We start from the raw sequence: 13,919 nt of genomic DNA, 5'->3' as shown, positions 1-13,919 counted from the left end.
GAAAAGAAACAAAAGGAAAAAACTCCATTCAGCAGCAGACGGCTGCTCATCCGGCTGCTCAGTCAGCTCCACCTTCCTGCTTTAGCGGCTCAACGCCGCCGTGATTCCAGTCCAGCCAGTACCGGCTCATAGCTGACCATTGGGTCTTTGTTAGCATAAAGCCGGGTAGGGGTGTGTGTAAGGGTGTGTGTGTGTGTGTAGGCGTGTGGGCGTGTGTGTCTGTGTGTCTCAGGTTTCAACAGCTGCGTTTCCATTGATCAGAATTGCACAATTTGTGGCTCTAGATAAAAATGTATGAAAGATCGCCTACATTAAACTGAAATATGTAACATAAAATAGGTGATTCTTCAGCCCATCAGTATTTATTTGCGCCTCTGGCTGCCGTCCCAGCAGCAGTCAGTGTGGGTTGGTCTCAGGCTGGCTGCTTATCTGGATGCTGCCGGCTTTTCTCATTTCTTCCTGATAAACTCTTCCAGCTCTGCTAGGTTGATGGGGGATCAGGTGTCAATAGGTCTGGGCTTTAATTAGGCCTGTCCAGAACAAACCATCTTCGTTTGTGCAGCTTTAACTGGAGATTTTGGGTCGTCGACTTTCTGGAAAATAAATGTTTTCTGAAGAAGTGGTTCTCTGGCAGATGGAAGCCAAGTGTTCTAGAGTTTCAGTTTACCTTCTACCTTAACCAGCATCATGCTGCCACCACTATGCTTCACAGTGGGGACAGTGTGTTTGTGGTGATGTGCAGTATTTGGTGTCCACCTTGTCTGATGACCAAAAAGCTACATTTTTCAACAACCTGTTCTCTGATTGGTTGTTCTTTATTCTTCATGCTGTACTGGTAGCCATGGATACTGATAAACCAGTGACTGCACCTTGCAGAACCAGAAGTCGTTGTGCTCCAAGTTTTTTCTCCACTGCTGGAGGCACTGAACTGCAGCGCTGCCTCAGTGGCAGATGGCTGCGTCCCATATGCACAAACCAGCGTGGCCACAGGTCCTTCCATCGTTGATCTCAACTGATCAAATGACATCCTCACTCAATCTTTTTTTAAATTTCTTAGTCTTTTGTTTTTCCCAGGACTAATTAACAGATTCCTGATGTGATAATTTCAGTTTTTGGAAGCATACCTGGAGGCCTGGTTTCCCTCCAGCTCTTTGTTTTCTGTTCAGGAATGTTTCATCTCGTCTGACTTCATACCTTTTAATGTTTGTGGACCGCATGCCAACATGTTTCCCAGCTCGTCCTTAACACCTCATGTCAGTGTGACTGTCAGTTCAGGATCTAAGAGTAGCCTTGCAGTTCCACCTTTAACTGTTTAGCTACAAAATGTGCATCTTTGCTGCTGTTTTTATGAATGCCCACAAGTTGTTGGAAGAAACATTTTGTCGTTTAGGTTCCTCCTGGCTGAAAAGTCTTTGGTCCATAGGCTTTATAGTTTTACATTTAAAGGATTTTCTGCAGCATTTCTGCAGACAAAGTCCCAGTTTGTTGTGGGAAAACCATTGAATACTAGTTAATCCTTCATGCAACCCTGGATTTTCATACTGGCCAGCTAAGCCTGAAGAATGAATAGAAAATAAATGTGCTTTATTGTCCCACAGTGGGGAAGATTTGGGTGTCACATTGGTAAATGGTTAGGGAAAATGGGAGCATGCAGATTCACACAAAGGTAAAAAATAAGAGTAATAGGCCGCACGGTAAGGAAAATAAAACTGTGCTGCTATTTAAAAAATAGCATACTAATAAAATGAATGCGCTGCTGAGTAGGTTAATGTAGGAAAACAAGGTGCGCATGGCTACGGTACATATGTGGAAAACATCAGCAGCCCAGTTGGAGGAGCTGGAAAACTGTAAAACAGGATGTTTCCAGAGGAAGGCTGCTGGTTGGGATGCAATAGACCGAAACCTGACTGGAGTTTTAATAGGTTAGTTTCTTCCTGTTTAACTGGAAATGATTGATCAGCACAGGCCACCTCCCCATCTGGTGATTAGTATCTCACCTAAAACAGTGAAATTATGCAGACAACCAATTCAGCTGTAATGATCAATAATTTTCCATCATTATATAACTATTCTTCATACAAAAGGGAATTTTCCAACACACACGTCATCTCTGCTGTGGTGAGGTGACGCTCCTGTTAGCAGGTATTTCTGTGCATGTCATGTAACCCAGTTACTAGACGTGATAAATGTTTCATAAATACCATCAGGCATGTTTGGGAACATACTTTCTCACCAGTTTTTGCTTTCTGGGAAAACAGCTTCCAGTATTCAGTATCTGAAAAACACTTTTTATGACATGAGCTTCTGTTTTAATAAACATTTGAACATAAACAGATTTAAATGATCCAAAGTGAAGAAAATAAATAAGCAAAGAATTGTGCATATCTCCTCATACATTTAAAGTTATTTCTATTTTACGTTGCGTCCTGTGAGAACAGCCACATCTTTTGGTTTGTCGAGATGAAAAGCTGTCAATCCTGTTGTCATGAAGTCAATTTTTAAGCAGTCATGCAGAGAAACCAGAGATTGAATGTGGAAGCCAATCGTTGTTTTCATCTGATAAAAATGTGTCTGTAAAAGCAACAAGCTGTTGCGTTTAACCCCAGTTTTACGGTATTTTTATAGCAGCATTGATCAAATGAAGAAAAATGACCTTTTCTGTCAAAATAACGTCATTCTATAAAAGTGCTCTGAAATTTTAAAGCCTCAGACTGAGTGTAAGTAACTAGGTTGGCTGCAAGTTGGTAAAACATCATAAAATGTTGTTCAAAAGCTCTCAGGGTTTTTCCAGCTCTGACAGAAAATCACTGTAAGGGTTCTTAGGAAGTGACTTTGATTGAAAGAAACACGGCCATAAAATCTGAAATGCCTCAAAGATGAGCTAATTACTCTAACAAATCTGTCAAGATAAAGACTGTTGATGGAGACAAAAGCGACACCCTGCTCTTCATACTGGAGGTTTGCCAGTAAACACGCGTCCTACTTCCTCATCAGCATGAACACAAGAACAGCTTGCATGATTCAAACTAACTCCACCCAACAAGATCCACTGAGAGGACGCACAGAGCAGGAAACAGTACCTCAGCACTGATGGGAGTTTTACGGCCAGCGCTGCTCCAGTGTGTGGATGTGTGATTGGTAAGCTGTTGGATTGAGTTTTAACTGAAAAGACAAGAAGCAATGCCTCTCACAATGGAGGAGGATCTCTGTTGTACCATCTGTCAGGACTGTTTACAGGGATCCAGTTGTCTTGTTCTGCAGTCACAGCTTCTGCCGACTCTGCCTGAAAAACTGGTGGGAAGAGAAGAAGAAACTAGAGTGTCCACTTTGTAAGGACGAATCTACTACAAGTGACCCTCCATGCAACCTGGCTTTAAAAATGCTCTGTGAGAGATTCCTGTTGACAAGAAAGAAGGAAGTTACAAAACCAGAGGTTTGCTGCCGCCTGCATGGTGAGAGATTCAAGCTGTTCTGTGTGGATGACAAGGAACTTTTATGTCTCGTCTGTCAGCATTCAGGTGATCATTATGGACACAAACTCCAACCTGTTAATGAAGTAGCTCAGGGTCGGAGAAATGAGCTGAGAAAGGCCCTGAGGCCGCTGCTGGACAAACTGAAGGTGTTCAAAGAAGAGAAGGGAAACCTGGATCAGACAGCTGAATACATTAAGCTCCAGGCCCAACAAACCGAGGGACGGATCAAGGAGCAGTTCAGGAAGCTTCACCTGTTTCTCCACAAGGAGGAAGACTCCAGGATTTCTGCTCTGAGGACAGAAGAAAGTGAGAAGACTCAGAAGTTAAGCCTAAAGATCGACGCCCTGAGTAGAGAGATCGCTGCTCTTTCACGGACAATAAAAGACACAGAGGGACTGATAAAGGCTGACGATGCTGTAATGCTGCAGAGCTTTAGGACTGCTACAGAAACCATCCAACAGCGCCTCCTGCTGGAGAATCCTCAGCCTGTCTCTGGAGCCCTGATAGATGTGGCCAAACACCTGGGCAACCTGAGCTTCAACATCTGGAACAAGATGAAGCATCTGGTGTCCTACACTCCTGTGGTTCTGGATCCAAACAGCGCCAACTTTGAGCTCATCCTGTCTGAAGACCTGACCAGCGTGAGATGCGGCCAGAAGCAGAACATTCCCGACAACCCGGAGAGGTTCGACTTCTTCCGCATCGTCCTGGGCTCGGAGGGCTTCATGACGGGAACCTACAGCTGGGACGTTGAGGTTGGAGACAACACAGACTGGTTTGTGGGCGTCGCCTCGCAGGACGTCCAGAGGAAAGGAAACCATCCCAGCCGTCTGTGGAGAATCGGCTGCATTGACGGTCAGTACATGGCCCGGGCCCTGTCGGAACCGTCCACGGTTCTGGAACCGATGCGAAAGCTGAGCCAGATCAGAGTCCATCTGGACTGGAACCGGGGGAAGCTGGTGTTCTTCGACCTCAACACCAACACACACCTTCACACCTTCACACACTCATTCAGTCAGAAACTGTTCCCCTACCTGAACACGGTCAATGCGTCTCCTCTGAGGATAATACCTGAGAAACTCTGCCTGAAGTCCAGTTAGAGCACAAAGTGGTGCTGACCCGACACGTTCGGGTCGTTCACCAGCACTGCTGCGTCGCTACAGTCTGTTTTTTATAGGTCCCGTCCAGCAGAGACCCAACATTTACTTTTACCAATGAAGAATTACGGCTTTCGCCATGACACTCCATTTGATATACCAATGTTGTGTGTGTGCGTGTGTGTGTGTGTGCGTGTGTGTGGGAGGGGGAGGGGGGCTGTGCGTGTGTGTGTGTTTTCCTAACACGAAGCTCTTCAGTGTCTGATGTATTAAAATGATTGAATGCAGAAGATGCTACTTGGAAAAGTAGTAAATTAAATAAATATAATTATTCATATTGTGACGTCACAATAAAATTCTGTGGGTAAAAAAAGGTTAAGCACAGAGAATAATTTGAATTGTTACAATATATGTGAAGGAATTAAATTGATTTTAATCCATGTGTATTTAAATAAAGAGTCATTTCAACACAATCTTATGTTACACTAAGAAGTTGTTTTTCTATTGTTGTAAAAAATTTGCCGGAAATAATTTTTAAAAAAAGAAGTAAAAAACTGTCACATCATGACATCATATAAATGGAAAACTTCTCCTTTTTGCTAAATATTTCAGTATATGAATTTTTTACTGTAATCAATCTTTTCCTTTTATCTTACCTGTTGATGGGTTTTGGGGTTTTTTTGGGGGGAGTTTTTCTTCTGTCTGCTGCTTCCTTCAGTCATCCACTAGATGGCGCCAAGAGGCTGCAGCTACCTGGAGACCGTACCTGGACTGGATAAGAGCAGCGGACTGCCTGAGATTATAATTCATAAACAGTAATCAGATTATGATTCATAAACACAGTAATCAGATTATAATTCATAAACAGTAATCAGATTATGATTCATAAACACAGTAATCAGATTATAATTCATAAACAGTAATCAGATTATCATTCATAAACACAGTAATCAGATTATGATTAATAAACAGTAATCAGATTATGATTCATAAACACAGTAATCAGATTATAATTCATAAACAGTAATCAGATTATAATTCATAAACACAGTAATCAGATTATGATTAATAAACAGTAATCAGATTATGATTCATAAACACAGTAATCAGATTATAATTCATAAACAGTAATCAGATTATAATTCATAAACACAGTAATCAGATTATGATTAATAAACAGTAATCAGATTATGATTCATAAACACAGTAATCAGATTATAATTCATAAACAGTAATCAGATTATCATTCATAAACAGTAATCAGATTATAATTCATAAACAGTAATCAGATTATAATTCATAAACAGTAATCAGATTATGATTAATAAACACAGTAATCAGATTATGATTAATAAACAGTAATCAGATTATAATTCATAAACAGTAATCAGATTATAATTCATAAACAGTAATCAGATTATGATTAATAAACAGTAATCAGATTATGATTAATAAACACAATAATCAGATTATGATTAATAAACAGCAATCAGATTATAATTCATAAACAGTAATCAGATTATGATTAATAAACAGTAATCAGATTATGACTCATAAACACAGTAATCAGATTATGATTAATAAACACAATAATAAGATTATGATTAATAAACACAGCAATCAGATTATAATTCATAAGCACAGTAATCAGATTATGATTAATAAACAGTAATCAGATTATAATTCATAAACACAGTAATCAGATTATGATTAATAAACACAGTAATCAGATTATGATTAATAAACAGTAATCAGATTATAATTCATAAACAGTAATCAGATTATGATAAACAGTAATCAGATTATAATTCATAAACAGTAATCAGATTATGATTAATAAACAGTAATCAGATTATGATTAATAAACACAATAATCAGATTATGATTAATAAACAGCAATCAGATTATAATTCATAAACAGTAATCAGATTATGATTAATAAACAGTAATCAGATTATGACTCATAAACACAGTAATCAGATTATGATTAATAAACACAATAATAAGATTATGATTAATAAACACAGCAATCAGATTATAATTCATAAGCACAGTAATCAGATTATGATTAATAAACAGTAATCAGATTATTATTCATAAGCACAGTAATCAGATTATGATTAATAAACAGTAATCAGATTATTATTCATAAGCACAGTAATCAGATTATGATTAATAAACAGTAATCAGATTATAATTCATAAACACAGTAATCAGATTATGATTAATAAACAGTAATCAGATTATTATTCATAAACACAGTAATCAGATTATAATTCATAAACAGTAATCAGATTATAATCCCACTCTGACCCGTCGGTCACCACAGAGGCGCTCTGGTCAAGGCTCCTCTCCAGCGGTGGGATTCGGCCTCCTGAAGCAGAGAAAAGCAGGAACATGAGAACAGGAATATTTTAAATAGCTGTAATAAAACGAAGCCAGGCTCTCAGACGCTGGTGGACAGAAATCGTTTCTCACCTGCAGTTTCCTGTGAAGGAAGCTCAGCTTCTGGTTGAGACATTCGATCTCCTGGGAAAGGAAACAGAACCGGTGAACCGTTGAGCTGCGGGTCGGGCAGCGGCAGCACCTGGACGGAGAACCCACCTGCTGCAGCTTCTCATGGCGCCGCAGTTTGATCTGAGGCAGCAGCTCATTCAGTCTCTGGATCTGCAGGAGGAGCAGAAACAACCAACGAGTGCATCATCAGTCACACTCCTCATTTATTAGGAGCTAAACTTCCTCAAACACTTCAGTCAGCTTCCAGTCAGGAATCATAAGAACGGTCCTAATATTTAGAATCTGGCCCATGCTTCTTTTATTTCCATCATAATTCTCGTGATTCTCTGTGTTTACTTTGTGTTTTAACTTCTTGTCCTCCATGTTTCTCCTGCCAACACAACCAATATGAAACCTGCAGTACTGCCTCCCTCCACCAAGCGGCAGCACCTCACCCTCCTGTCCACGGCCTGCAGCCTGGTCTTCATGCTCCGGCTGATCACAGTCACTGGAATGGTTCTGGGTTTGGGATGAACTGAAGCAAAAACACATTAATAATCAGTAACTGAATCAGAAACGAGGCACCGGTTTTTTAAAAACTTTTCCTAAAAACATAAACACAGAACCGTTTTAAATCCACATTTTCTCAAATCAGTCATGATTACAATAATTATTCTGTATCTTTATTTTAAAAATTAAACTTTGAACTTCGTGGCTCTAGATGACGCGTCTAGATTTCCATAAAATGTTTTTTCTCATGATGTCGTCCCTCCTGCAGCATGATGCTGCCACCACCGAACTTCACAGAGGAGATGTTGTTCTCAGGTTAGGTGCTATTATTATTATTATTATTACCAAATACTGTAGTTTTAGTTTCATCAGAAATGAGTCATTATCTGTGTAAGTTTGAAAACTGTTTTTTTTTTTTTTTTACATAAATGAACATCAGATAGTAACAAAAATCCAAACCATTTCTTGTTTCAGCTCAGTATGTCAGATTTTGCTCCATGGTGGAGTGTTTTATTAATAACTGATAATAGAGGAAGCAGGAGGGCAAAAAGCTTTGTGTTTGCATGTAAATAAAGAAATGTTTTATATTAAATTAGTCTTTAAATCTAAGGAGTTTTTAATATGATAAATATTTTATGTTGGAGCGTACCATTCTGGAAGAGCCGCGTCACTTCAAGCACATGGGGCCTGTGGAGAGAAACAGCGGTCAGACAACGTGGGCTCAGTGGGAGTTAGCGGTGGTCATGCTACATACGTGTGTTTGCTGTTAGCAGGAATGGAGGCGTTCAGGGGGATCAGGCAGCCGCCGGGATTCCTCATCTGCAGATGATATTTAAGAAAAGATGAAACTGATCTGGAATCGTCTGGAAACGTGAAGATTTCAGCGTCCGTCACGAACCTTCAGCACCACGTTGGGAACGTTCAGCCCAAAGGCGTCGCTGAGAATCTGTGGAGACATTTTATAAAACTCACAAGATGCTAAAACTGATTTCTGATCAACGTGGCAATAATCCCATCATAAATGCATAAATGAAACTTTTTCTGTTTGTCCTGCTGAGATGTGCAAAAAACAAAAAAATGCATCATAAATAATTTACACCTTAGAAATTATTATTAACCAAGAAGTTTGTTTCAGACAGGAAGTGAGATGAATCGCTTTAAAAAATAAAACAATGTACTAAAAAACTGATTTTATTTTATGAAGGAAAATATTGACAATAATTTCTGCTGTTTTTAATAAGCAGATCAGATGAAGAGCAACGACGATACAAGCAGCTGTATTCGATCCCCTCAACATTTCATTCATTCATTCATTTCCCTCTGCAGACATGAACATTCATGCTGCAGGTTCAGCAGAAGCTGAACAAAAATATTTACAATCTTCAACTTTTTTCCATTTTTGTCTCATTAAAACCACGAACCTCCAGAGCCACATAAAGACGGTCACAAAGTCGGCCTTCTGTCACCTGAAGAACATCTAGAGGACTAATGTCTCAGTGAGATCTAGAGAAACTCATCCAGTGGCATTGATTCCTGCAGCAGCGTCTTCACAGGTCTGTCCAACAAATCAATCCTCCAGCTGCAGCTGATCCAGATCGCTGCTGCTGGAGTTCTGACCAGAACCAGGAGGATAGAGACATAAACCCAGTTCCTCCACTGGCTCCCTGTAGCTCAGAAAATAGACTTTAAATCCTGTTAGTTTATAAATCACTGAACGGCTCAAAACCACAATACATTAAAGATCTGCTGCTGTTGTATCAACCTTCCAGAACCCTCAGGTTCTGGTTCTGGTTCTGCTCTGCATCAGAACCAGAACCAAACGAGGAGAAGCAGCTTTCAGCTTCTATGCACCACAAATCTGGAACAAACTTCCAGAAAACTGTAAAACAGCTGAAACACTGACTTCCTTTAAATCTGGACTAAAATCTTAAAGCTGTTTAGAATTGTATTTGAAACCAATCATTAAACATTGATCAATAATCTGATGTGTGGTTATGTTCTCTGTGTATTTTTGTGTTTTTATGACTTAAAGATCCTTGAAATGCCTTGCTGCTGAAAGGTGTTGTAGTGATATGTCCCAGTGAGGCTTCCGTAGCGCGGTGCAGCCTGATGAGCTCACAGAGTCATAACTGGTCAACAACTGGTCCATGTTCAGTTCTTCATAAAAGATAGATAGATATCACAGGTGCTATACAAATAAAATTTGATTGATTGATTGACACTTTATTTTGATTTCACCAACGCAAAAAAGTAAAATAAAATCTGAAAAGTGTGGCATGTTTTTCCGAACAAGATGAAAGTGATGCAGCTGCTTTCATACTGTGGCAGCAAATAAATGACCTTATCGTAAAAACTGGAAATGATCAAAACGAAGCAGAGGATTTGGTTACGGTGGTGATTTGGTTACCGTGGTGATTTGGTTACGGTGGTGATTTGGTTACCGTGGTGATTTGGTTACGGTGGTGATTTGGTTACCATGGTAATTTCGCTGACCGGCGCTGCAGAAGGAAAGGAGATTTCTCGGAGAACCTCGGCTCCATCTGCAACTCAACATGAATATATTATAATATATGAACAGCTAATATGTAAATAAACAATCATCTTTTTCAAGGTAATGAGGAAATGTCAGCGATTGTTTCTTCATGAAATGGTTGGTAAATATCCATCCATCCATTTTCTTACACCCTAGTGGGGCCTCAGCAAGACAAACAACCATACAACACACACACACACACACACACACACACACACACACACACACACAGGGAGAACATGCAAACTTCATGCAGAAAGACCTGGGCCGGGAATCGAACCCAGAACCTTCTGCTCCACTGTGCAGCCCTGGTTGGTCATAAGAAATTGCAACATTATTAAGATCTTTTGACATCTCTGCATCCTTAGAGCTGTTCCAGCTTTTTTATGCTCCTTCTCTGTTGGCTGAGAATCAGGATGACCAGACTGACAAGGAGGTACTTGAACGCAACATTTTCTTTATTGCAGAAATTTAAAACCTTTATTTCAAATCTGCTGGTCGCCATAAATAGAAAACTTGTCTGTTATGGAAAGCTTTGCAGTCAGATTATTGATATTTCATGTATTAATCAGGGAGACAAACATGATGCAGGTTCAAACATTAGAGATAAAAATGATCTAAATCTCCCAGGACGGAAATGACTAATTATAGTTTTATTTGAATTATTCCTGTTTTCCTTCGATCAGCCGTGATAGAAAACACGTTCAGGTAAAAAAAAGAGACGATTTTAACGCGTCATAAACGTTCAATTTCTGACAGATTAAAAAACAAAACAAAAAGATTGCTCCATGAATCTGATTCACGGGTCAACAAAACGGTCGCCATAGCAACGGGTGCGCACTTTCCGCAAAGGAAAACTAAAGTACTGACCCGGTTGGTCCAGGCGCCTCAGCGCGACCCACACTGCCGGTTCCTCTCCAGGTTCATCCACGACGACAGGAGTCATTTCACACCCTTCAGCCCGAAAACACGGCTTTTCGCACTTCCGGTTGAGATTTTCAAAATAATATGTAGACAGGAAAAGAGTTACAGAAGAACAAAAACCCGTCGCTTTAACGATAAATGATATAAGTTATGAATGTGACTGAAGGAAACAGAACAGGAATGGTGTGCAAGTCAATTTCCGGTTAGCTGAGACTCGAGAGTTTTAAAAATGTATTTTTCACTCCAAACATGAGAAAACTGGTTTATCTCATACGGCAGCGTTTTCCTAAATGCTGCCCCCTGCTGGCGGATCTACAGCAGGAGCTCTGATAGACCAGGCCAAACATCTGGGCAACCTGGCCTTCAACATCTGGAGCAACATGAAGAACATGGTGACCTACACTCCTCTGGTTCTGGACCCAAACACGGCTGGGTCAAGACTCATCCTGTCTGAAAATCTGACCAGTGGGACGTTTGGAGAGAAACAGCAGCTTCCTGATAATCCAGAGAGGTTTGGAGCAGAGTGGTCCGTCCTCGGCTCCGAGGGCTTTAACTCAGGGAACCACAGCTGGGATGTCGATGTTGGAGACAACAGAGTGTGGGTGCTCGGCGTGTTGGCAGAGTCTGTCCACAGGAAGAGTGACGTAAAGTCTGGATTATCGGTTATCTGGTTCTATGAAGGGATTTACTCAGCCGTCTGCCCGTCGGCTCCTTCCGCTGATCTCTGCATCCAGAAGAAGATCCGTAGGATCCGAGTGGATCTGGACTTGGATGGAGGGAATCTGTCCTTCTCTGATCTGGACACGAACACACACATACACACCTTCACACACACCTTCAGCGACAGGATGTTCCCTTACTTCAGAATGGTGAAAACAACCAGGATCCTCCCGATGGAGATCTCAGTGATCAAACAGCAGCTCTGACGTCACGACATGGAGCTGCTGATCAGAGTGATCCTTATCGATCAGAGTGATCCTTATCGATCAGAGTGATCCTTATCGATCAGAGTGATCCTTATCGATCAGAGTGATCCTTATCGATCAGAGTAATCTTTATTGATCAGAGTGATCCTTATCGATCAGAGTAATCTTTATTGATCAGAGTGATCCTTATCGATCAGAGTAATCTTTATTGATCAGAGTGATCCTTATCGATCAGATTGAAACTGTGTTTTGATCATCCGGTTGTTTTGACATAATTCGTAACCTGGTTATTCCTCAGGTTGAAGATCTGAGATCCTGAAGATTAAATCCTGCTTTCAGATCCAGGAGCTGCAGGAGGATTAGAGGAAGGAGAAACTTTTCCTGGTCGTTTCCTCCAGTCCACCAGCTGCTCTGGTTGTAGTTCAGGCGTTCTGTTGTTTCTGGCATTTTTATTTGCTATTGTCAGATTTATGTTATTATGCAACTGGTGGGAAGCTACTTATTATTTTTATGTTCAAAATAAGTGAAATAAATCAGCAGCAGTCGCTCCAGGCCTTTAATAGACCTCTGGAACCGGAGACGTGAGATCTCATGTTTCTGCTCCACTTTCTCTCCTCCTTTAAAAGGTCGGGACACCTGAGAGGCGTCATTGTTCCAGGACGTCCAGACCTGTTCAGACTCCCTCCTTCCTCTGGTTTTCCATCCTCTGGTTTTCCATCCTCTGGTTTTCCTTCCTCTGGTTTTCCTTCCACTGGTTTTCCTTCCTCTGGTTTTCCTTCCTGTGTTTCCTGCAGCCATGAGTCTGAGTCGGACCAAGCGGATCAGCTCCAGCAGCTCCGTCCGCTGCAGCAGCGGCTCCCGGTGGTTCAGTGGCTTCGCTCCGGCTTCGGGGCCGTTCAGCGGTGTGTTGCTCAGCACCAGCTCCCTGTTCGCCGGCGCCAGCGGGCCCCACAGCGGGCTGGGGGCCTCGCTCACCTCGCTGTCGGTCAACAAGAGCCTGCTGGCCCCGCTGAACCTGGAGATCGACCCCAACCTGTCCATGAGCCGAGCGCACGAGAAGGAGCAGATCAAGAGCCTCAACAACCGCTTCGCTAGCTTCATCGACAAGGTATACACACACACACACACACACCCACACGCACACACACTAACACACACACATGTTTGCACAGTTATCTTTGCGGGGACTTTCCATTGACTTCCATTCATTTCTACAGCCTAAACCTTACCCTTACCCTTATCCTAACCATTACATACCTAACACTAACCAAAACTCAATTCACACCTTAGTCCTAAATCTGACCCCTGACCCAAAAACACCGTTTCCCCTTGTGGGGACCAGGCTTCGGTCCCCACAAGGAGCAGTGTGTCCCCACAACGTAGTATATGTCAGGAAAATGGTCCCCACAAGGTATTGGAAACAAACATACTAACACATACACACATGCGCGCACCCATCCCCCCCCCCCCCCCCCCCCCCCCCCCCCACACACACACACACACACACAAATACTAACACACACTAAGAAGAATGTTGGTGAAATTTAAAAACATAAAATCTTACCAAGTCATTTTATTTTCTAGAGCAAATAAATAAAAACTAATTTTCCAAGAACTTTTCAGTAAAAGATATCAGCTTGTTTAAATCAATAATTCTTTATTAATAATAAAATAAACAGTTTTAGTTGCATTGGCTGATTTTTCATTTGCAACATGAGAAAAATATATTTTTAAAAGTTAAATAATTTCCCAATGGAAATAAAATTTTTTAGATTAATAAGAATGACTGATTTTTTAAAAAGCTCCTACTTGTTGCTGAAACCTTCCTGGTAAATTGGTTTTTGATTTATTTCAAGTCTAATAAGATGTTTGATCCAGAAATTAAATTACTTGGTAAATTTTATGATGACTTTGTTTTGATTTTGAAAAATGTCAGAAATCATTTGATTGTTTTTAACAG

The 13,919-nt window shown here is 40.9% G+C and overlaps 2 protein-coding genes and 1 pseudogene across 4 annotated transcripts in view; all 3 read left to right on the top strand.

The window, feature by feature from the left end:
• Positions 1–2,372: 2,372 nt before the first annotated feature.
• On the top strand, positions 2,373–5,043 carry LOC116710616 (zinc-binding protein A33-like; annotated as a pseudogene).
• A 6,265-nt stretch (positions 5,044–11,308) lies between these two features.
• On the top strand, positions 11,309–12,470 carry LOC116710618 (zinc-binding protein A33-like). Of its 2 annotated transcripts, none has more exons than XR_004337110.1 (2): positions 11,309–12,011; positions 12,183–12,470. XR_004337110.1 is itself a non-coding variant. In XM_032549761.1 (2 exons), exon 1 carries the CDS (start codon positions 11,324–11,326, stop codon positions 11,957–11,959), a length of 636 nt encoding a protein of 211 aa, XP_032405652.1. In that variant the 5' UTR covers positions 11,309–11,323; the 3' UTR covers positions 11,960–12,005; positions 12,178–12,470. The 2 variants fall into 2 exon arrangements, 1 of the variants encoding a protein (XP_032405652.1); XM_032549761.1 differs by having other exon boundaries at positions 11,309–12,005; positions 12,178–12,470.
• A 154-nt stretch (positions 12,471–12,624) lies between these two features.
• Positions 12,625–13,919, top strand: part of LOC116710617 (intermediate filament protein ON3-like) — an 8,427-nt gene continuing 7,132 nt past the window's right edge. For both annotated transcript variants that reach the window (XM_032549760.1, XM_032549759.1), the window contains exon 1: positions 12,625–13,067. In XM_032549760.1, the coding sequence (XP_032405651.1) occupies positions 12,756–13,067 (312 nt within the window). In that variant the 5' untranslated portion in view covers positions 12,625–12,755. The remainder of the gene's footprint in view (positions 13,068–13,919) is intronic.

The sequence above is a fragment of the Xiphophorus hellerii genome, chromosome 20, assembly GCF_003331165.1.
Source record: "Xiphophorus hellerii strain 12219 chromosome 20, Xiphophorus_hellerii-4.1, whole genome shotgun sequence".
NCBI lineage: Eukaryota > Metazoa > Chordata > Actinopteri > Cyprinodontiformes > Poeciliidae > Xiphophorus > Xiphophorus hellerii.
The sequence above is the reverse complement of the archived record's forward strand: the minus strand, read 5'-3'. Positions and strand labels throughout refer to the sequence as shown.

What these genes read in the sequence shown, in the direction of transcription:
- LOC116710618 (XM_032549761.1), top strand. Translation starts at nt 11,324, where the DNA reads ATGCTGCCCCCTGCTGGCGGATCTACAGCAGGAGCTCTGATAGACCAG.